The sequence below is a fragment of the Acartia tonsa genome, chromosome 5, assembly GCF_053477335.1.
Source record: "Acartia tonsa isolate MP-2025a chromosome 5, ASM5347733v1, whole genome shotgun sequence".
Taxonomy (NCBI): Eukaryota; Metazoa; Arthropoda; class Copepoda; order Calanoida; family Acartiidae; genus Acartia; species Acartia tonsa.
The window spans coordinates 52,237,239-52,262,751 of NC_137264.1; the positions used below are offsets into that span (position 1 = coordinate 52,237,239).

General features: G+C 33.7%; 1 protein-coding gene across 1 annotated transcript; it reads right to left on the reverse strand.

Moving 5' to 3' along the window:
• Positions 1-17: 17 nt before the first annotated feature.
• Positions 18-25,502, reverse strand: LOC145319809 (uncharacterized). The gene is made up of 31 exons (XM_080162168.1): positions 25,328-25,502; positions 23,727-23,806; positions 23,069-23,177; positions 22,534-22,613; positions 21,432-22,198; positions 20,779-20,838; positions 20,454-20,532; positions 18,790-18,874; positions 18,420-18,530; positions 17,620-17,751; positions 17,107-17,193; positions 16,099-16,235; positions 15,746-15,801; positions 14,966-15,079; positions 13,950-14,023; positions 11,019-11,116; positions 10,560-10,663; positions 10,128-10,196; positions 9,765-9,891; positions 8,846-8,921; positions 8,233-8,284; positions 7,981-8,100; positions 7,285-7,420; positions 6,812-6,901; positions 6,107-6,438; positions 5,008-5,610; positions 4,537-4,598; positions 4,221-4,295; positions 1,434-1,505; positions 694-747; positions 18-137 (listed from the first exon to the last, which is right to left on the reverse strand). Exons 1-31 carry the CDS (start codon positions 25,460-25,462, stop codon positions 21-23), a joined length of 4,293 nt encoding a protein of 1,430 aa, XP_080018294.1. The 5' UTR covers positions 25,463-25,502; the 3' UTR covers positions 18-20.
• Positions 25,503-25,513: the final 11 nt, after the last annotated feature.

The following is a 25,513-nucleotide window of genomic DNA, read 5'->3' on the forward strand; positions in this document are numbered from 1 at the left end:
AATTAATCCACTAAATGTTTTTATATTTTTGGTGGATTTGGATCAATTTTGCAAAGATTGTCAATGACTATGTTATGAACAGTGCCATCAGAATCCATCTTAACTTCGCATATGTCTTCTTCGTTCATACTTAAAACCTGAACAAAATTGTATGATAAAAAAGATTTGGTGTATTAAAGAAATTTGTCATAAAAATTTGAATAAATCAAAAATAGAGATTTAAAATCGTATACAAAAAAAAAAAAAATATAAAAGTTTTATAGTTTTAATGCATAAAATATCATATCAACAAAAAAAAACTAGTTCAGCCGTCTTTCCTTCTGTCTGAAGTTAAAGGGGTAGTTGCACGAAAAGCATTTAAACTTGAATTTAGATAGAGAACCACGTATTTTTTTCCAGTTCAATTGTGGTCATTTTTTAAAAAATTTAGATTATCTTCATGGCTAACCTATATTTATGTACAAAAACATATTAACTAAATGCACTTTGTTCAACTCTCCCTTTGGAAAAAAAGTCGTGAGTTTCTGATAACATACGTCTTTTATAATTCTGTGTCTTGCGCAAGCGAATATCCACTAAAAAGATTATCAAGAACGATTATAAATTCCTTACAAATATTTAAAGAACATTTACTGCTAATGAAAGACAAACTTAATTTTTAAAATTTGGAAGAATAAAGCAAAGGTTACTAACCTGTCCTGTTTCTTTAGAAGAGTTTGGTATTAAAAACTTCACTTTGTCCCCCTCCTTAAATGTTAAATATTGTCTTTATCATGGACTTCTAGAATAATATAGAAGTACACAGGTAATCAAAATCATAAATTAATATATTTGAAGTCATGCATTTTTCATGCCCTCTGTGAGTAAAGGGTTTTTTTTTTAATGCAACCATCTCATAATCAGTGAGCAAATGGCACTTAGAATTCGAATTTACGGGATGGTTGCATTAACCCCCCCCCCCTTTTAGATTATGTGATTCCGTTTAAGTTTTTTTTTGTAGCGAAGCAACTCTATAATTTAAAATGTGTTAAACGTTTTGGGGGAACGTGATTTTCTCGGCTCCTGTAAAAGATAGAAGACTAAAACTTCTTGTCAACATTCCTATCAATATGGAGCATAATTAAGTACAAACGTTCATAGCGATCGGACTGCTTTTAAGCAGCTTTTTAGCCGCTTTTATTTTTCACAACTGATTTTCTCGGCTCCTGTAAAAGATAGAAAGTGGCTGAAACTTCTTGTCAACATTTCCATTCCAATAAGAAATACAGACCATCCAAGATCTTAAGCTTCAGATAATATATACCCAATTAAACAATTAAAGTATGAATAATGAAATATTTTGTAGATCAAAAACTTAATGCATCCTTAAAGATTTGTTAATTACTAAGCTTCGCTTTCTGGATGTTGCCATGCTACATGTACCTAAACCCTACCTCAGGCATAAATGGTTCCAACTCAGAGGCGTTGACAATCCTCTGACTAAGTCCTTCCAGAAGTACAGTCACCTTAAATAGGAAAATATTAAAATTTCCATTGGTCGTCCAGCTCCATATATGGAATGTCTGTTAGTCTGTGCAGTGTGCAATAAGAGATATAAGTTTTCCGGAATTGTAATGTAGGGAGTAGATTTGAAATCTGCATCAAATTTTAAGGATTTTTTATAAAATTAGTCTTTTGTATAATTCTTTATCTAAAAGCGGAAATACAAATTAAGTTAATTAATTTTGGCATCTGTGATTGGTGGATTTTAAAAATCTGCGCTCTGATTGGATGTCGTACATCATTCAACCAATTAGAGCGCAGGTAGTTTAAAATCCACCTATCCTATTGGTCAAAATTAATTAACTTAAAATGTATTTTCGCTTTTAGATAAAGAATTTTACAAAAAACGAATTTTATAAAAAATCCTTAAAATTTGATGCAGATTTCAAATCTACTCCCTACATTAAAATTCCGGAAAACTTATATCTCTTAGTGTGCAACCTACAATATTTGTAGGCTGCCAAGCTAAGGTTTTTTTTTAATGCAACCATCTTGTAATCAGTGATTAAATGGCACTTAGAATTTGAATTTCGATATGAATTTTTGCATGAGTAATCCTTGGTAGGTTTATTTTCCCTAAATCGAACAAAAAGTTGGAAAAGTAACAGCTGGCGGCTCAGCCGTTTAGCCGTTTAGCCGTTTTTTTGCCTATTTTCAGGGTAAATCCATCATCAATTACGTAGGAATCAACTTTTAAAAACATATTTTTGGTTTAATTCATGTTAAATGATAGCAATAACCCTTCTTAAAACTTCTAGTACCAACAGCTACCGTCTAGAACCGTTTGAGAGCGTTTTGGAGTGGAAAAGAGAATTATGTGGAGATAGGTTTCGTGACTAATTTGCAATATAGATATCTAAAAAATGGCAAAACAGCTAAGCCGCGAGCCGTTAGGTACTTTTCCAACTTTTTGTTCATTGTTCAATTTCGGGAAAATAGACCTACCAAGGATTACTCATGCAAAATTTCAGATGGAAATTCGAATTCTAAGTGCCATTTGCGCACTGATTACGAGATGGTTGCATTAAAAACCCCCCTTTAGTAACCCATTAAACAACATTATTAGGCTATACTCAAAAAACGCCTATATCAGAAAACGCCTATCTCAAAAAACGCCCATCTCAGATACCGCCTATCTCAAAAAACGCCAATCTCAGAAAACGCCTATCTCAAAAAACGCCTTTTTCATAAAATGCCTTTTACATTTTTAAAAATTATCTTGTAGTGAAATATGTAAGTCTAAGAAGGTATTGTGAATATTGTACAATATGTACAATATAAATCTTCTTATTGAAATATCTATCACTAAAGTATAATGTTACTCTTGTACATTCCTTAGGCACTTTTTTATTTTTTTAAAGCATTTTGAGCAACAACATACTAAGTTTCTTTATTTTATATATCTACTGTAAACAACCCAGTTTACTTTTCAGTTATTACAATAAGATGAACAACTATGAGCTCTAATAAAACATACTTCTTATTTATTTTCTTTATTATTTGACCTAATATCTTGAATTAACAGAATATCAGGTTGAAATGTTGTAAATATGACTAAACCTAGTAAATTTGTAAATAGTAAAGAGATATCATAAAGATGTTGAGGAATTTTGGATGGGTAAATTTCAAAATAGGGTTGTGAAATTTGGGTAGGGTGTAAGGAGGGGATAAATAGTTTGGAAAACACAAAATTTTGTTTTAGTTTTTATTATGCTTAAAAGAAATTTTAGATTTATGTTATATAATTATTAGTACAAATAATATACAAAATAGTTTTCTATTTAACAATTTAACTTGAGGGAAAAATAGGGTGAGGTTATTTTATCCCTATATTCCTTCTTTTTTTTATCAGATTAAAAGATCATGTACTTTTGAATGAGCTTCAATAATTAAACCCTCCAATGAGTTCTCCCTACAATAATTTTCTCCCATTTATTTCAACTTTCCCTATTCTCTTAATATAGCAGCTACTCTTTAGGTTACCATTTTATCCATATTTGTACATAGTTTATTAACTGGTTGATTTGGTAACTGTTTATTTGTGTTTAAGAAAGAGATCATGAATGACAAGTATTGTATTATTCTAGGTTACCATTTTATCCATATTTGTACATAGTTTATTAACTGGTTAATTTGGTAACTGTTTATTTGTGTTTAAGTAAGAGATCATGAATGACAAGTATTATATTATTCTAGGTTAACATTTTATCCATATTTGTACATAGTTTATTAACTGGTTAATTTGGTAACTGTTTATTTGTGTTTTTAGGTAAGAGATTATGAATGACAAGTATTATATTATTCTATTGAATACTATTTATAAATTAGGCTTTATTTTTCAAAAATGTAGTGGGCTTTTTATGTAAAAGGCGTTTTTTGAGATAGGCGTTTTCTGAGATGGGCGTTTTTTGAGATAGGCGTTTTCTGAGATAGGCGTTTTTTGAGATGACCCCATTATTACTGTTCTTAATTGTAGCAATATTTTAACAATTTCAAGTGCTATATTAAACTAAAGTTTTGGAAAACAAGAGGGGGGGGGGGGGGGGGGTTATGACACTATTGCGTAAAAAAGAAGTACCTATAGGCTTTGTCTTAGGAGTGAGATCTGTAACCCCTAAGATCAAGTGTCATGAAATAACTTAATCCTTTACTGCAATGCAAAAAAAATGTATAAATACCTTGGCGTTCTTACGGATATTTCTGACAGTACCCGTCCTGCCTGCAGCACTTGGAACCTTGCTGGAGTCAACAACCCTGCGGGGTTAAGTAGGAATATCACAGTTACAGGGAAAAAAATTCTCATCAAATATTGCCTGCAAATCTGCAATTCAGGGAAAGGCCAATGGAAGAAAATAATAAACCCCATTAAATATTTTCCATTGGATCTTTCTTAAAATAGTTTTTTCTACTTCATTTGAATCTTTTTTTTCTAATGAGATATTAATTTCGTTTTTTAAATTAAAATTTCAATTTTTGCATGTGATATTTTTCATTCCTTATGATCATATCTGGTAAAAATCTTAGCTGACTAGAATCTACAGCATTCAAACTTTTATCTGAAAAGAATATATTTCCTAATTAGGTATAGATAAAAAGGTTTAAAACTAAAAGAGAGAACGTAGTAATATCTATAATTTAAAGTCCCTTAAGATCTCGGTAACCGCTAAACCAATTGGATTCTACTCTTCAGGGAATATATCTTCTGGTCCTGTGGTGGTTTTAGGCTATTTTGACACCCCCAACCCCCAAAAAAAAACAAAAAATCCTCCCAATTTTTATCAGTTTGAAATTAGTGGTTGCATTTTTTTTTAAATTACCTCTTGGAGCAAAGCCCCTAGAGGCTAGGGGCGAATCCGCTAGTATGATATATTGTATTAAGCGGGGAGAAAGAAGCAATCTTAAAATGAAGAATGTTACATTCATTATTACAATAATTTTTTTGAGAAATAAATAACTTAACAATACCTGAATCAAGCGATGAGGTTCGTTTAGCTTTAACACTGGCAGCACTTGTTTCAGAATCTTTTGATTTGTCATCATCACTTTGCGGCTCCAGATCATCATTCTGTGATTCATTATCCACATCATCGCTGTTGTTAAGGAAATTAAGGAGTTTATTTTCAACGCTAGTTTTCTTTCCAGGCTCTGGAGTTTCTTTCTCAGTTACACTGCTTTCGTAAGAAGGGATTATTTCAGGAAGAAATTTGACTCTTGTTATGCTATCTACTTTAGCAACTTCTTTTTCTACTAGGCAGTCGTTTAGATCTTCCTTTGCTGTACCTGTATCTTTGACATGACTTTGATCACTGTTACTTAAATCTATGTTAATATTCTTTTCTTGTTGGACATCTTCGTTAACATCATTTGTTTGACTACAATCACCATTTTCAGACAGTTTATCAAGATCGTTATTTTTGGATAGTTCATTGCTGGACTTTGATAGTTCTGTAGCATCACTTGTATTATTATCACAGATCATATTTTCTACTTCTCTGACAGTAGCATTTGTTGTTGTGTTAGTGTTGTCTTTAAAGCTCTCTGTATCTATATGTGTTTCTTTCACAACGTCTAAAATTAGTGATTTTTTTGAGGACACCAAAAAATTCATAAATGTTATTATTTCTTTAAAACAAAAATGATTACATTCACGATTATCAGAGCTTTAAAAATGATAAGCTAAACCAAAGAACACACAGTAAGAGAGAAGGATAATATTAAACTTAGAAGCGAGAACTTAAAAATATTTCTAGCGTTCGTGACGTCAGTACGGGTCCTTGCTTTCTTACACACCACAAAATCCTATATATAGTGCCCTGGCAGACAGACATGATCACTTACAGTGTAGCTTCGCTATCCTTATAATAAAGCAAAGGATGTCTGTGTGTACCGAAGGATCTTGCTAACTGCTGAACCGATATGGTTCTCCTTTTCAGTGCAGCTTCTCATAGGTCCTGGGAAGGTTCAAAGTTATTTTGAGGGAGGGTACCACCAAGAGAAATCGCCAAAAAAAAAATATAATGCGCCGCCAAGCGAATATTTTGGGTTAACAGCTAATTAGATTTACCTGTAATATTTGTAGATGATTCATCTTGATCAATATTCTCTTCAGACGTTTGATCTTCATTTGTGTGAGTAGTGATATCCATATCTTGAGTAAATATTACACCAGCTTCATCGCTGTCTATCTGATCAGCAATATGTTTAGCTGCTAGAGCCAAAGCTTTTGTAACAAGAGTATCAGTCACATTAGACGCTGTTTGATTTTGCTCCATAAAAGAAGCATTTTTAGGTTGTTCTACAAAGGAGGCTGTTTTAGCTGCTTTTTCGGCAGCTGAAACTACTTTATTGGGATCAACTACCGCTGAAGAACCAGCTGCATATTTTTTCTTCATAGCCCTGTAATCATGGATAACTTTAGATAAAGTATTTATTTGGTACCAAAAATATTTCTTGCACTCCCAACAATTTGAGACCTAAATCTCCAAGTTTTTTTTTATTTTAATAAAGAAATGCGATAAAAAGCCAAGTATACATGAACAGAAAATAACTTTATGTATTAATTTGATTTACCAAAATGTTTTGATAAGAAGGTTTGGTACAATACTTGGAGAAAAGTATTAAGTATATCATTTCTAGTTTTATCTTGCTTTCCATAAAAATTAAAGATGCTTATAAAGGAAAAAAATGAACAGAAATAAGTTTTGTATGAATTTGCCATACTAAATTATATAAGTGCTAATAAAGCATTCTATTCTATAATTTTCCATGCCTGTAATGTTGTTGATCTTTAGCATCGACGCTAGGACGGACTTGAGAGAAGGCAAGCTCGAAATGTTCTTGGTTAACACTGATTCTTGGCCTAAAAAATAACAGATTGTAAAATGAAATCTTCATTATCGCTACCTCAGCTGATTAATACTTCTGGGGAAGTAGAGCCAGACATGTAGATCCCAAAGTATTAACATCCTAACTATTACAGACAACCAACCTTTTCATGATTAGTTTTAAAAACTATTTGCGCTGGGTGAGGCCAATTCAGTCCCTTTAATATTACTATTAATGTCGTTCATCTGACAAATTAGCAGTACATCTTTTAACTCCTTTAACTATGAAGCGGGTTAAGCAGAGATTTAAACCAATCATCTATTCCCAATTATTAACTTTATATCCCTTCACCCAAAACCTTTTATTCCCCCCCCCCCCCCAATTAAAGCTGGACGTTTGCTAAATAAAATAACTTACGCATCCTTTGTGTTGATCTTAAGCCTGTCCTTGAGCGCAGCCATGCTGGCCTCCCTGACCAGGGCGGACATGTCTGCTCCTGTGTATCCTGTACACCTGCTGTCCAGACCAAGGGTGTCTAGGTTCACATTCGTGCCTGTTGGAAAAAAAATAGTTTACAGTTCCTCAGGGATACAGGTACTGACCAATGGAGTGGAAGGACAGAGGTATATAAAAAGCTCACCCAAATCTAAGCTAACCTTGACCAATTTTACAAGCTATCGAGAATATTGGTAATAGTTATTTCTCGCATCGTATTATAAACGGCTTTCCGCGGATATAGAATGTACAATTATGAGATTAAAACCAGTTTTTTAGCCGGTGCCTTCGGCACCTCGGGGCTAAAGAAACTAGTTTTAATCTTATGATTGTACATTTTTATATTCGTAGAAAGCTGGATTTAATACGATGCTAGACATAGTTTTTTCGTATGGATGAGAACCGGTTCCTATCCACCGGATTCGAATGAATACGAGAAAATTTATTTATCGCCCTTTGTCATATCACTACAGAAATTCTGTATTTTTTTCTCTCCTACCTTAATATGTATATCTTCAAAAGCGATAAAGGTACAGACATGGATCTAAACTTTAGATTTACTCATGTTTACCTATATGATTGGTTAAAATAACATTGATGTACATATTTCCAAATTACCTATATTGGGTTTTGATCCATTCTTAGTGAGGGCCTTCAGGATTTCACACCTGTCCTGGGGCTCTGGGAATCCAACATACAGGATCTTGTCCAACCTTCCAGGTCGCAGCACGGCAGGATCTGAAAAAAAGGGATGTAAAATGTAAAAAAAAAGTTTGGCCTTATGTTTGTTGGAAGTGCGTTCAGAATACTTTTTTTACAAAAGAATATTTAATTCTATGACAAAATAAGTTTTATATCTCAAAGGCTTACCTAAAATATCTGGACGATTTGTAGCTGCCATCAAAAACACTCCATTTCTTGCCTAAATAATAACAAAGTAAACAACGTAAGTTTATATATGTAACATATGTAACAAAACTAATAGAACAACTTAAAATTTGATTATACTAGTTTTGGATGTAAATATATTTACTTTTTCTTAGGACGGCTCTTTAATGTGTCTCAATTTTGGCAAACAATAAGGGAGACTGGCGAATTGATAAGTTTTAAGACTTGGAAGCAGGAGTAGAATGCTAAAATTAGGCATGGCAGTATCTTTAATTAGTTTGGGGGAACTCTGAAGCAAGTAAAGCAACTGAAGCGTTTTAATTTCATATTTAAGTCTTAGAACAGACAACTTTACATATTCTTAGCAATTGACCTCCCCTAGAATGAGGTATAACTAGCAAGCGAAATAAATCTTAAGTAATATTTGGGTAGCAGATAGAAAGGTCGTCAATTTTATTATGTTTTGCCTGCCAACGACAGCTGAAAATACGTATAGGTTTCGTGACTTTTTTCTTATTAATTTCGTTGTTGGTTCAGTTGGTACTCTCTCCCTTTTTCTAAATTGAATGAATCAAATGTGTTTAAGCTACCTTACCTGTACACCATCCATTTCTGTGAGAAGCTGATTAACAACCCTTGTAGAGGATCCACCATCAGAGCTGTTGCCACTCCTGCAATAATAAGGTATAGAGTTGCTATGCCAGCAATTATGAACATCAAAATTGAATTTTGTCTGTCATGAAAGAAGAAGTCTTTATTTTTATCAGAATATCAAAAATCAAAATTATAATTTATAAAGTTAAAATAATGGGGGGGGGGGGGGTTTAATGCAACCATCTCGTAATCAGTGAGTAAATGACACTTAGAATTCGAATTTCGATCTGAACTTTTGCATGAGTAATCCTTGGTAGGTCTATTTTCCCTAAATCGAACAAAAAGTTGGAAAAGTAACGGCTAGCGGCTCAGCCGTTCAGCCGCTTTTTGCCTATTTTCAGGGTAAATCCATCATCAATTACGTAGGAATCAACTTTTTAAAACATATTTTTGGTTTAATTCATGTTTAATGATAGCAATAACCAATTTTAAAACTTCTAGTACCAACAGCTACCGTCTAGAACCGTTTAATAGCGCTTTGGAGTAGAAAAGAGTATTATGTTGAGAGAGGTTTCGTGACTAATTTGCAATATAGATATCAAACAAATGGCAAAACAGATGAGCCACCAGCCGTTAGCCGTTACTTTTCCAACTTTTTGTTCGATTTAGGGAAAATAGATCTACCAAGAATTACTCATGCAAAATTATAAATGGAAATTCGAATTCTAAGTGCCATTTGCTCACTGATTACGAGATGGTTGCATTAAAAACCCCCCCCTTATGTTTCATATGTTAGAAACTGACCAATTTGTTCTTGTTAAAAAGTAATTGAAAATCATTTTTTTACATGCGGAATAGTTAGTGAGAACATAGTTACTTTTTCTTAGAACATAACCTTAAAGACTGGCTACGCTTCTTACCTTCTGGGACACAGGGAGTCAATTTCATCAAAGAAAATGACACATGGGGCTGAATTACGCGCACGCGCAAAACAGGAACGCACAGCGCGCTCAGACTCACCAACGTACATGTTTAACAATTCGGGACCTAAATGACAAAGGTTTTTAGTTTAGAAAATGAAATTTAAAAAGCTTGGAACATATTTCTCTTAGTGTTGGTTGATTGATAATATTCAATAACTTCAATCTAAAGAAGGCATAAGAGGTATTTTTATTCACCATAATAGGGATGTATGTATATCAATTTACGTCCATTGTCATATATCCCTTAAGATCCCCGATTAAGGAAAGGATTAATTAAAAAGTAAAAATATGCTGACAAACCTTTAACAGAAATAAAGTTGATGCCAGCTTCATTAGCGATAGCTTTAGCCACGAGGGTTTTACCACAACCTTAACAAAAAAATTATGTATAGAAATATTCAAATTAATGATGAAACCCAAATATAAAAGATGTTGTGTGTATTGTAGGCGCACCCCCCCCCCCCCCCCACTTCAGATATGTTATTTAAAAATTCAACATATATGTTTTTCTTGACAGTTCATACGCAGCTGACACCCCCCCCCCTCTAACTTTCTATGAGAAGGTCAATTATTACAGAATTTTTACAAAGCCTTAGTATTGTTAAATGGGGTATTCCATGAGAAGCAGAACCAAATCGGTTCAGTGTTTACTGATATGTTAAACTGCAGACAATTGGTCATCGTTCTTCATACATTGTATCAATATTTTTTTTTACATAAAAATAAGTATACCTGGAGGACCAGCAAGCAGGACACCGCTGGAAGCTGGCAGTCCCAGGCTCTCAAACTCTTCCTGGAACCTGACTGGCGCCAGAATTGATAACTGCAGCTCCTCTCTATGTTACAAAACATATTTAATTTCTTATATTAAACTTATTTTGATTTCACAATACTTTAAGAGAACTGCAATTTTATTCCTTTTAATAGTTATTTATCGCATCGTATGATAGACAGCTTTTCGCGGAAAATAAAATGAAAAATAATAGGTATTTGTGGATAATTATCTGTAACACAATGTTTTTCCTTATATCTAGTCTCGAAGCCTGTTATTTGCGAAATTGCATAAATTGGTCACAGTTAGAATTTGCAAACAAAAAGTTTGGTTGTCCTTACTTTTTATCTTGGTCACATGAGCCGTCACTTAATTAAACAATTAACAGTTAATGATTTTAAACAAAATTAAATGTTTTCCTGATGTTAGTAAGAGCTCCAACATCTGCCCAACTGACTCCAGGAACGGTTGCAAATCCCTCACGCTTAGCGCTCGGCTGAACAACCTTCAGGGCAGCCTATAACATTGTATTATATACGAGCGGCTATTTTCCCTAGAGGCCTCTAGAGGCACTCGAGGAGGGGGGAGTTAAATTTCATAACCCATTTTTTTTTATTTTAGATTTTCTTTTTTTTGTAGGGGGGGGATTACGATTAGGGGCGATTTATCTTGGGAGGGTGGCGGTACCAATCTAAAACCTTCCCGGTACCTATGAGAAGCTACCCAGTAAAGGAGAACCCGATCGGTTCAGCGGTTAGCGAGATCCTTCGGTAAAGACAAACAGTCAGACATCCTGTTGCTTTATTATAAGGATTAGGGAACACATGGATTAAGCATTGTTTTGTTGGAAAAAGTGATCATAGCATAATAATGATTGAAACAAATGTTACTCTAAATCACAGTGAAACTTCACAAAAAGTACCACAGTGGCACAAGGCAAATTTCAATCAGATAAATAGTGATTTAGAAAGTTTTAACTGGGACCTTGAACTACGTGACCTTTCAGCTGAAGAGGCTTGGACACTTTTTACAGTGAAAGTGAATGAAAGTGTGAAAAAAAATGTTCCTTTTAGAATCCGAAGAAAAGCATCTAAACCAGTCTGGATGAGTAATAAATGCCTTCAAGCAGTTAGAAAAAAACGAAGACTCTGGAGAACATATAAACAATCAAAGGCTCAACAAGACTTCTCGGCTTATAAAAAACAAGAAAAACTGGTCCAAAAACTCTGTAAAACAGCGAAAAAAAGCTTTGAAAAGAAACTGGCCTCTGATAAAGGTAACACACGTAAATTTTATGCATATGTAAATTCTAAGAAAAATGTGAAAAGCTCTGTAGGTCCTCTAATCCATGAAGGAGTAAAAACTGACGACCCCAAAGAAATGGCTAACATCTTAAATAAATACTTTGCTAGTGTGTTTGTTGAAGAAGATACTGAGAACCTGCCAACTATCAACGAAGCTGATGTTGAACCACTCGAAGATATCTATTTTGATGAAGGTAAAATCAAGAAAAAAATTGAAAAACTGAAGGATGGATCTGCACCAGGCCCAGATGGAATTTCAGTTATTTTTCCGAAAAAAACTGTAAATATCACCCCTAAAATATTAAAGATTATTTTTGAAAAATCTTTTCAAACCAGCTCTGTACCTAAAGACTGGAAATCTGCAAATATCACTGCAATATTTAAGAACAAAGGGAAAAAAAGTGATCCCTCCAAATATAGACAAGTTTCACTAACAAGTATACCTGGCAAACTCTTTGAATCCTTTGTCAAAGATAGTATTGTAAACCACCTTGAAACTAACAATCTGCTTAATTCCAGTCAACATGGATTTCGTCCTGGCAGGTCCTGCACAACAAATCTCCTGGAATTCTTAGAAACTGTGACCAAAAAGATTGACGAAGGTAAACCAATGGATTTATTGTACTTAGACTTTACCCAAGCCTTTGATAAAGTACCAAGAAAAAGGCTTATTATGGAACTAAAGGCACATGGAATAAAAGGAAAAGCTCTGCAGTGGATTATAGACTGGCTGTCCTGTAGAAAACAAAGAGTGGTTCTAAATGGTGAAGTTTCTGACTGGGAAGACTCAAAGTCTGGTGTGGCACAGGGAAGCCTACTTGGTCCTGTCTGTTTTACTGTCTATAATAATGATATAGACGAAGCTGTAGTCATTATTGACATAGCCAAGAAATTTGCTGATGATTCCAAAGGAGCCCACGCCATCTGTGGCCCTAATGACCAGCTGGTCCTACAGCAAAGTATTGACAATCTTGATGAATGGTGTTTAAAATGGGGTATGTCATTCAACACTTCAAATGTAAAATTATTCATGTTGGCAGAAACAATCCTAATTATGACTACTCCATGAATGGTGAAACTCTTCAGACTAGTGATACTGAAAAAGACATTGGATTCAATATACATTCATCATTGAAACCCTCTATTCATTGCAATATTATTGCCAAAAAAGCTCATACTGTTCTGTCCTTGGTATCGAGAAATTTTCATTACAGAGACAAGAAAACTTTTGTAAATCTGTATTGTCAACATGTCAGGCCAATCTTAGAGTATGCATCCCCAGTTTGGTCTCCTTGGCTGGAATGTGATAAAAAAGTGGTTGAAGATGTCCAAAAAAGAATGGTAAAAATGATATCTGGCTTGAATGGACAAACTTATGAAGAAAAACTGACCGAAATTGGACTTCAAACTTTAGAATACAGACGAGAAAAAGCTGACATGGTTCAAGTCTTTAAAATGCTGAAAGGAATCGACAATGTTGATTATAAAAATTGGTTTGAGATATATGGTGATACAAGTTCAAATATCAGACCCAACACGAGACTAAGCAATGAACCTTTGAATATTATTCAAAAAAGATGTAATGGTGACATTAGAAAATACTTTTTTAGTATGAGAGTTGTTCCAAAATGGAACAGTTTACCAACTGATGTTAAAAATTCTGGAACTGTTGCTGTTTTTAAATCTAATTATGACCGGCTTCATCAGCTAGACTAATTATTGTGAAAATAGTGAAAATGGATTGAAGCAGACTAAAAGACATTCTCCTCGATATTCTCACACGAGAATCCTGAGAATTATTCAATACAATACAATACAACAGAACAGAAACAATCATCAATTTTAAAAAATTACAAATTTCCCCCAAATTTACTACAGAATAAGATCGAAAAGTCGAAGAATGACAACTAATGAAAAGCTTTCAATAATTGACATTTTAATTGAAGAACTTAGAGTTAAAAAAAGTTACTTCAGTGAATTTTTAATGTGTATTCCAACAGAAGAAGGCAAAGAAGACAGCTGTAAATTGTTCAGACAAATAATTACCTCCCAATCAGATTGTTGAATAAATAAGTTTTGTAATTCTTCTTCTGGTAGAGGTGATTCATCTTTTAACCATTCTAAACAGATTAAAAACAGTTATTACACAAAAAAAGTAATGTATTACAATTTCGGAGCCGAAGCCGGGAGCCGTGGAGCCGCCATATTTTGCTGGAGCCTGAGCCGTAAATTTTCGTTAAAAAACGGCTTCGGCTCCGGACTAGATAAATAAAGAGATTTTTTGTAAATTATAATATGGTAACTCTGTTTTGTCATGTGCAAATGCCCTTTTTAAGTTTTTCAAGTCCATTTTTATAAAAAATTTAACTTTTAAAAGTCAAAAACCTTCAAAAGTCAAAAATAAAAAATATTCTTTTATGGGGAAAAAATATATGTCATGTTTTTCTAAGATTTTAGGTTGGAGCCGGAGCCGCACCAAAATCAAACGGCTCCGAAACCTTGACAAAAAGACAAGATATTTTATATCAATTAGTCTCAAGCAGACCAGGGAGGAAGGGGACAATTGCCACATTGGACTGTAAATAATACTAAATCTTATAAATTCTCTAGGGGTGTATGTATATTCTGCAAAATTGACCCTGCTAAAGGGGGGGGGGGGCGGGGATATGTTGTTGTGGGAAAAAAAATGAAAAAATTAAGAGAAATGAAAATTTGTTTTCCCATTTTTCTCCCCTCCTTGGTGAAAAAACTAAAATAATGTGTGGGAGGAGAGATAACATAAATAAAATAAAGAGTTCTGAATTTTTTTTTCCATTTTCCCCCTTCCTTGCTGAAAAAAAAACCAGGAAGAGAAAAAAATGAATCTTGTGCAGGTTATACACCACTGAAATTCTTTCTGTTAACAACTTTAATATTTATGTTGTACAAACGAAACACTGAAACAGTGTTTTACCAATAATTTTTACCAATAATCAGTGAATATTTTGTTCGTCATAATTGGGTGATTTAATCTATTTGTCGTCTATTTTTCTCCCCATCCCTTAAAATTGCTGCATACTAACCTAAGAGATCTGAAAGAGTTTGTTGTTGATTTCCCTGAATATTTTTGAAAACTCTGTTGATAGCTGCTATGGCTGATTCTCTCACCAAAGAACTTAAATCTGCTCCCACATAACCTAAATGGAAAAGCAAAATTATTGATATTTATTGTATTTAATGTAGGGTTGGCAATCCGGATCCGGAATCCAAGATCCGGAATCCGCCAAATTTTTGGGCCAATTTTGGAATCCGGATCCGGAATCATCTAGAGAATCCAGAGCATCATCCACGTATTATGAGATGCGATAATCTAAAACCCAAGGATATTAGGTCAAGTAACATCCATCAGATAACCAACCCTTTGATTGCACGACAAATGTCTTAGAAGTCCTAACTGTGCATAGTAGTGAGTTGCGCCTATTTGGGGGCCAAGGCATTTCCCCTTCTCTTACTATTTATGTCGCGCACCAGACATAGCAGCAGTAGGAACCATTTTTAACGTCAAAATTGTTTTTTTTTGTAAAAATTCTCAAAATAACGTAAAAATTTACAAATATTAAATAAAATCATAGAAGGGTTATAAACATAAGATTTTATTTAATTTTTGTAGATTTTTATGTGATTTTAATAGAATCCACCCTTGTGGAACAAATTACGTGTAGAAATAAGTATGTAAATAGTATTCCATACCAGTTATACCATCATACATACCCGAATTATAAAATAAGACCATGCACTTATTCTAACTTTCTATCATAATTAGGTGTTAATACTGTTTCATAAATTACATGGTATATTTTTACCTGGCGTTAATGCTGCGATATTTTGTAAGGAAACATCCTTGTCAAGTCGTAACTCTCTAAAACAAAAATAGTTTAGCGAATATTTCTCAAATATATATTTTCTGGGGTTATAAATAATAATAAAATATTTATTCTTAAATAAAAGTAACATTATGTCTGTCTGTGTGTTTGTACGAAGGATCTCAAAAGCTGCTGGGCCAATATGGTTTTCCTTCAAAGTGAAGATTCTCTTATGTCCAGGGAAGGTTTACATCTTTTGTTCCAGGGCAGAAAAATCGCCTCTGAATAAAAAATCTCTTCTCCCCAATTTTTTCCTTTTTAAAATTAAGACATCAAGTGTTTGAATTCTTTACCTGCACAAAACCTCCAGGATCTTTTGTCTGGCGGCTCGGTCTGGAATTCCAAGGCCTATTTCGCGGTCAAATCTGCCTGCCCGCCGTAACGCAGGGTCAAGCGAGTCAGGTCGATTTGTGGCTCCGATAACTACAACCTTCGAAAAAAATAAGTTTTACGAACATCTGGCATAGTGTAAATGTAACTTTTAGGGCAGGTTGAAAAAAAAAGTAGGCATTAAACCAATATGAAACCTGCTTGTCAAAGTAAATAAGATACATTTTTTTACTGTTTCCCTCAATTTTATGACTTTCTCTCTCTTTCTCTTTAATTTTTTTCCCAATATTTTCTTTACAAACAAAAGAATATAGGTACCGAATAACTGTACCTAAATAAGATTAATAAACTAAAGCTGGTGGTAAAAATTTAAATATTCGGACTTTTTTACCTTGTAATTTCACACGTATTCAAATATAGAACTCCAATTAACCAAACCTTTAATATTTGAGATTTTGAAAAAAAACCGGGTTTTTACGTTCTCAGTTAGGACGAGGTTTAATATAAGGTTTGAAGCCCTGAACATTAAGACATATAAGTTAGAAATAATTTTAATGTTAGAGGGAGATTTGAAATCTGCATCAAATTTAAGGGATTTTTATAAAAAAATTTTTTTGTATAATTCTTTATCTAAAAGCATAAATACAATTTAAGTTAATCAATTTTGACATCTGTGATTGGTGGACTGAAAACTATCTGCGCTCTGATTGGAGAAGCTTAAGTGCCGTACATAATTCAACCAATTAGAGCGCAGGTAGTTTTCAATCCACCTATCACGGATGTCAAAATTAAGTAACTTAAATTGTATTTCCGCTTTTAGATAAAGAATTATACAAAAAAACGAATTTTATAAAAAATCCCTAAAATTTGATGCAGATTTTAAATCTCCCTCTGACATTAAAATTCTTTCCAACTTATATATCCTACTGAACATAACATTTATGATCTAAATATTCACAAATAGTTTTTACCTGTTTTTCACTTTCTCCTAATTCATCCAGACAAGTCAAAAGTTGGGCCACAATTCTTCTCTCCATTTCTCTTTGTGCATTTTCTCTCTAAAAAGTAAAATGGAGATTTAGTTAGGTAGTTAGTTATCGAATCGTATTATCGACAGCATTTCGTGGATATTAAAATGAAAAATAATAAGATTAAAACCAGTTTAGTTAAGTCCGAGGGGCCAATGGTCTGGGCTAACAAAACTGGTAGGTATTAATTTTAATATTCTTATTTAAAAATTTGTGGAAAATTGTCAAAAATACGATGTTATACATGATTTTTACCGTACGCCTGATAACCCGTTCTGATCCCGTGGATATTAATTGGTTTCAAAGTTATTTTCACATTGAAAAATAAGTTATTTATTTTCAAAAGCAAAATCAAAGAAACTTAAAAAACGGAATTTTATTAATTATTTACCTAGGTAATATTTTATGGTAGGTATAAAAATTACTTTATCTAAAGCTTGCCCAATTAAATCTAACCTTTGGAGTGATGCAGTCAATTTCATCAATGAATAGAACACAAGGCGCATTGTCCATAGCTTGATTAAACAGGTCTCTTATCTTCGACTCAGAGTCACCAGAAACACCACTCACCAACTCTGGTGCTGCCACCTAGTAAGAAATTAATAAACTAAAATATGCCAATAATCTAGTGATTCACATAGTTAGAAATCCTATTGTTTAAAGTATAAAGCTTTTTTTTGTCTGTGGCGAAGGATCTCACTAACCGCTGAACCTATATGGATCTGCTTTACATCAAAGCTTTATATAGGTCTGGGGAAGGTTTGTAACTTTTTTAATGAAGGGTATCTCCCCCTTCCCATAATATATCACCCCTAGAAAAAAAAATTACCCCCCCCCCTCCCTAATTTTTTTACTTTTCTTTTTTTAAACTTAAATTTTAAATTTGAGGAGTCTCCCCCACCCTTAAGTGCCTCTAGGGGCTTCTAGGAACGTATCAGCTAGTTAAATTATGTTTCTAGTGCTAAATTGATTCACAAAAATAAATCCATGTAAACTGATCAGGGTTTCGGATCCGCATTGATTTTTTGCGGATCCGGATCCTCCAAATTTGGTCAGTACGGATCCGGATCCGGTTCCGGATCTTTGACAATAAAAATAAAATCACCAAACTTTTCAAAAAATATTTATTCTTTAATTCGAAGTCAAAAATACTTTTAATTTTCAAGTCTGACCCTTAACCTTAAAGATTGGCTCTCATCATGAGAATGTCTGAGGCAGATAGTTTTTATAAAATAAACTGAAAATAGGACACCTACCTTAAGAAACGGAAGTTCCAGCTCGCCAGCAATAGAATGCGCCAGTAAAGTTTTGCCGCACCCGGCTGGACCGTGCAAAAGAAATCCACGTGGCGGAGACACTCCTAGCTCCTACATACAGACAAGCGAACGTTCATTTTTTGGTTATGCTCGTACTGTTAGATGTAAATAAAATATGAGATTTATTTCTAGCAATGTAATACTGGGGAGGTTTTCTCTCAAAGTGCATTGTAAGGGCTGTTTTTTTTTCAAAAATAGGGGGCAAGCGGGGTGAGTTAAATGACAGATAGGTACTTCAATAGAAAGCACCAATTTATAATAAAAATTAGCTGCTGTACAATTGAGTTAAAAGTGCGTTTTCTCTTCCTGCCTTATATAGTTCTGGATGTTTGAGATGAGCCATCAGTTTACATATGTCACACAGCAGCTCCTCGTTACCACCAAAATCAGAAAACCTAAAAAGATGAATATCAGTTGATTCACTTGCGTAATTATGACAAATAAACTACCCCTTCTATAGATTTAAATGTGTCAATTTAAAATTTCTATGAACTAAAGATATATTCATCGTGATTAAAAATATGTTTTAATAATTGATATTATTTTGTTCAGGTTGAATGAATTTATGAATGAAAATTATCTAAACCTGAAGATTTATTACCTGATTTAAATAGTTTAAATATTTAAACATCCATTTTTGTAATTTCTATTTTAAGTTTATATTTGCTTTTTTTAATTAAAACTCAAACATTTCTAAATTAAAGATTAATTCTATTTTCAGGTTAATCCTCCAATTCATTAGCACACCTATTATTGGAATTGTAAGCTATATATCCAGTAATATAATAGTGTGTGAAGGGGTAAAAATGTACTGTTAAGTGAAATAAATTTAATTAACTTAATAAAAATATACCTCCCCTTTATTCCGTTAATTGCAAGGATAGCATACCAAAAGTATCTTTTATTTGGGACAATCACTACTCGTTAAAGTGAAGTATTTTTAAGTAATTGGGCAATTATTTTTATTAGCTTGTGAATATAAGTTTTAGCCCCCACATTAAATTTATTATTGGTGTGAAAAATTTGTACCAATCAACCAAGATTTATCAAAAGCACTCAATCCTTTTTATTCAAACTAGCGGCTTCGCCCCTAGCCTCAAGACATGATAAAAATGAAGTTAAGGTGAAATTCGGAAAAAAAATCAAGGAAATCTTCTACAAAAAAAAATGAAGGGGGGGATTTTTTTTGTTTTTGGGGGAGTTGGGGGTGTCCCATTCCTCAAGAAAATAGCCTAAAACCACCACAGGACCAGTAGGTATATATTCCCTGACGAGTAGAATACGATCAGTTCAGTGGTTACCGAGATCTTAAGCTTCAGACGGACGGACAGACATCAAGCTACTTTGTATTATAGACTAGCAGCTACGCCCCTAGAGGTCTCTAGGGACACTTGAAGGGACGGGAGATTGATTTTGAAAACTCTCCCCTTTTTTATCTTAGTTTTAAAAAGAAAATAAATGAAAACCATCTCAGGACCAGTAGGTATATTCCCTGAAGAGTAGAGCCCAATCGGTTCAGTTGTCACTGAGATTTTAAGCTTCAGAAACAGACAGACATCGTTCTACTTTATATTAAAGATAGCCAAAGAAAAAAAAGAGTGTGTTTATAAACTTTGGGTACTAGTATAATTTATAGTAACAAATTCCCCCCCTCTCGAAAAAAAAAATATAATTGTAGAATAGGGATATCAATGTTAATTCTCCATGTTTTTAAATTCACTATAAAACAAGTTTCTTCTTTTTAAATAGATGTGCAGTGCACAGTTGTACTACATACAAATTACGTGAAACCATTACCTAGCTAGAAATGCTTTTAGAAGTAAAGTTTTACAGAAAGCATACGATAATTTCTTGACCCCATCCCACGCCAATAACATGCTGAAGGCGAATACTTTATTATATTCAATCAAAATTAGAGAGCGTTCAGTCCAGTCGTTAATGAGATAATAATGGGTAATCACTAGTTTAAACTACCTGTAGTTTGATTCTGTAATCTCGGCCACGAATCCTTTCTGTTTGTGTTTTGTCATAATAGCTTCAGCAATTTCCGCGTCTAAATTATTAGGTATTAGATTCAGAAATATGAAATAAGAAAATCGTAATACAAAATAGTATCAAGGGTTTGAAAAATGTTTTGTATGTAAGATTAAAAATAAATACCTAACAAATTGATTATCAAAATACTGCCAATTTAAGAGAGAAAAGTCAGAATTACAGCAAGAAGTAAAGATAAAACAAAAACCTTTATTAATGAATAGCTACGTTATTTTTTCAAAGAAACTAATAAAACATTACATACCAACATCCTTTCCTTTATTCTTTTTCTTGCTGGAATTTCTACCACAATCATATACGTAACCTTAAAAGTAAAAAAATATAGACTTAAGATTTAGTATTTTTTTCTCGTATCGCTTCGAAACCGATTAATATCCGGTGGATTAGAACCGGTTCTCAGCCATACGAAAAAATATGTATAGCATCGTATTAAATCTACTTTTCTACGAATATTAAGATTTACATTGTACAATCATAAGTATAAATTTATTTTATACCCGCGGAAAGCTGTTTATATTATGATGCGATAAGTAACTACCTAGGTATTATCTTTCACGTTTAAAAAAAAATGTTTTATAGGTAGTATTCTCAGCTTCGACCAACCACTAACTTATTTCAATTCAAAAAAGATTATTTGTGATTTAAACTGTTCTCGATAATTTGCCTTTATGAAAAAAAAAAAAAAAAAAAACAGCTGAAATTACAAATAATTTTTCTGTTGTTAACTTACAGCCGCATTAGTCCTCATTTTTATTATTATGATTTTCACCACCACCTCTCTCACCCCTACTCCAACTTTATGATAAGGGGAGGGGGGGGGGGGGGCGGATGTGCCACTTTTGAAACCAAAAGTGGCACATGCGCCCCCCCCCCCCTTCAAAATATAAGAAAAATCACCTTCTTGCATTTCTTGATTTTTTTTCCCAGCTGATGAACTTTTTCTTATTGGAGTTTTGGCCGGAGTTCTCTTTAAATTATTCTTTCCTACAGTTTGAACTTCATCGTCTATGTCCATTATTTCAATTGGTTCTTTCTGATTCTTATTTACAGAATTTGATTCGATATTTTTGCCGTTAAGCACTCCATTAACATTTTTAGGTGTTCTAGTATTTTCAACAGAAACAACGAGCAGATCATCATTGGCAGCAATGTTCGCTACTGGACTCATATTTGTTTCCAAATCAACTGAAACACGTTTTGTAACGATTTGTTCAGATTTTTGGGGCTCTGATTCTTTGACCGAGTCTTGGGAACCTGAGGTTCGTGGCCTCTTTTTTGCCTTCTTTCCACTACTGTTATTCAAGGATTCTTGCAATTTTTGTGCTTTTAATTTGATCTTTTCAAACTCTGTAAGTTCAATAGTATTGACTTTATCGGCAACCAATTCAGCAATGTTTTTCTCGCGTGGTGGTACAGGCTCAGTAGTATCTTGAACAGCATCATCCTCAATAAATTCAATTTTCCCAGATTTTATCTTTTTCTTTTTGGCGGATTTTGTTTCATTGCTGTCATCGTCATTAATTTCAACGACAGGAGATGAAGAAATGGGCGGAGATGTGGCTGTTGGTTTAGGTGATTTTGCATACAGATCTAGCATGATGGAATTAACCGATTTTTTCACAATCGTTGGATTTGCCTCGGGGATTACTTGTGGTGGTGATACCCTAAAATTACGATTTTTAATAAGTTTCATGCTAATGTCTTCTTAATTTAGGTAGGAAGTTTAGAAAACTTTGTACATCCAAGCCAGGGGTGTATATTCTGCAAAATTGACCCTGCTAAAGGGGGGGGGGGGGGAGTTGAGAACATTTTTTCAATTTCCCCCTTTGTCCTTAGTGAAAGAAAAACTAGAAAAATGTTTTTCCATTCTTCGCCCCTCCTCGGTGAAAAAAAACTATGGGAGGAAAAAAATAAATTTTGTAGCAGGGGAAAAAATACATCTTGTGCAGAATATACACCTCTGGGTGGTAATCTTCAATTTAACAAAAATAAAACTTGCCTTTTTTCGGATGTAAAGTCATTTTTTCTACTATTCATAAGCTCTTCTTGAAGATTTTGGAATGTTTTCTCAGCTGATACCTAATCAAAGAAAAATCAAGTGTTAAAACGTAAAATTGCCTGAATAGTGTAATAAAATTATAATCATATCCTATTATATAAAGAAGTAAGCATTGTTTTGAACCGATATCATATGGTTCTCTTCAAGCTTCTTATAGGTCCTTAGATGGTTTTAGGCTATTTCACTTTAAAAAAAGGCTATTATGATATATTGAGGCTATTTTTCTGCCCTTCCACATCCCTTCGAATATAGAGCCCCTAGATGCTAGGGACATAGCCGTTATTTATTTATAAAACAAATAGGTTCCTTACAAACTTGTTTTTAATTTCATGATTTTTATTTCAATATTCATTAAAAATTGTCTGTAATACGATACTATTCATAATTTTTCAGTATGGCTGAAAAACCGGTTCTAATCCAGCGGATATTAAAAAATTTCGAAGCCATACCTGAAAAGTAATAAAATTATTCTTACCTTAAAAGCTTTGTATTTCTTACGGCCATATTCTGGAAAGTGGTCGTACAAAGTTCTGTACAAATCCTCTGGATCTATGAATCTCTTGTTTTTGTTGTGTTCCAGGTAATCCTGTTTTAATGGTCAAGGTTGCAGTATTTGTAAATAATTATGCAAATATTATTTATAAAGATGCAAATGGGAGGATGATAATTACATGAATCTCGTAATCCAAAGTTTGAAAAAAACCAAAACCTCATTTCTGCTTTTATTACTCAAAAAGCTTTGGATCTATCACAATTTTAAAAACATATCCTGGGGTTTTTTACGCTCAATTTTAGGCATAGATAGGTGCTTTTCCTAAAAAGCTAAGTTAGAATTTATTAGCTTTATATGTTTTTTAATCTACATACATTGATTAAGAGATATTTTTAAACAAACACTGTCACTTCCCTTTAAGAAATAAAGCAATAGAAAGTAAATTTTTTTACCAGGACACCACGTGGTTTCATTTTCGTCAACTAGAATCTTTATTACTGAGCTTCATAATAATTTACTATGTAAGACGTGTGAAGTCCCCAATTAATAGATTACCAACAACGGCTAAGAAATAGAGTAGCTTCGCTACGAATTTAAAAGGTACTGAAACTAAAAATAAAACGTTTGCAACCCTGCCCATTCCTTAATTCTCAGCGCCAATTGCGCAGTGTATGAGTTGAATTTTTTGTCCTTCTCGACCAAATTCTCGCTACTGTCTTCCTATAATAAAATTAACTGAACAATTATCTAACCCCCGATAAGATTCAGTCTGCACAAGATTCATTTATTTCCTCTGCTTCAAAAATATAAAAATTCTCCCCCCCCCCCCCCCCCCAATTAGTTTAAATTGAATTTTTTATCACTAAGAGATTTTACTGTATGTAGATGAGAGGTCAAGTAGCTTTTCATAGATTTTTAAAATATTTCCCAATATCTTTGAGATTTGCAAAATACACACCTCTGCCCCTACTGTAAACCACTAAAATGAATATTGTAATATATTATTATCTTTAACCTATCCTATACTAACCTAAAATAAGCATCAAAACTATGTTATTAAGTTTAATTATGGTCCAAATAAATTTGAATGAATCTGCTCATTATATACAGGGTGCGGCACATAAATCCGGACAAATTCTAATTTTTAAACAAATGAACATAAAATCGTCAATTTTAAAGATTTTATTGAATTTTAAAAACTGGGAAGCAAAATAGGTATATGACTACCAGATTATTCAACAAAATCGCCGCCAGCCTCAATCACCGCCTCTACCGGCCTCCTCAACCGCCGGCAGGTCCAGGTCAAAATGTACCTGTCCAAGCTGGCGTAGTTCTCATTGATAGTGGCAATGAGGGAGGTCTTTGTGGTATGGGCACGTCTATTGGTGCATGCTTCAAAGTAGCTCCAGGCCCAAAAGTCCATTGAATTAAGATGGGGCTGCTGGGAGGCCACATTTCCTTAGGAACATGAAAAACCGCCAAATTGACAAAATCCATGTTTTTGCTCTCATTTGGGCTAGGATTAAGCTACAGTGGACTATAAATACTCAAAATGCGTGTCTCAATGAGCTTAATACACACAAAAAAATTTTGGGTCAAATTTCCAACTCCTTCCCTGTCGGGCCCTACTGTTTGTGATTTCTTAAGGCTCAAAATCTTGAAAAATCGACCTCATTTCGGCTAGTATTGAGCTAAAATGGATTTAAACACGGCAAAATGTGTGTCTCAATGAGCCTAAGACACTCACAAAATTTGGGGTCAAGATTCCAACTCCTTCCCTGTCGGACCCTACGTTTTGTGATTTTGCGCATTAAACCACCGGCGCATTTGGAATCTGCCTTGTTGAACATATGCGCGGCCAGCTCGGTGTACACGTCCATCTTCGTCCAAAGATTTTTTTGTGCTAAAAGGTCATTACCTAAGCTTTCTATAGTGGGGTCAAACGTCCTGATTGGTCAAGTAGTTTTGACGCTATGGCCGTTTAAAAAATGTCCGGATTTATGTGCCGCACCCTGTATACTTTTATACCTCTAATCAATCCTTACAAAAAATTGTTTAACTTACATAGATTATGGGCTAAGAATTTTTTTTTTTAAATGGAGATTCTGTCAAAAAATAGCGTTTGATTTTGTAATACACGGGCTTACTTCTACTCCCCCCCCCCCCCCCTAATATTTATGAACAATTTAAAGTAATATAAATTTATCGCTCATTTTAACACAAAAAATCTGAAAAACAAACCTTCATTCTTTTATTAGGACTAGAGTCTTTCTCAACAGTTTTATGTTTAATATTGTTATTGTCAGCAGCTATCTCAGTTGCTTCATTCACCACTTCAGTGTCAGAGCTGGTTTTCCTTTTTAAGCCGCCACTCATTTCATTATCTACATCTGAAAGGTTATCTTCAATGTTATCATAAAGAAAGGA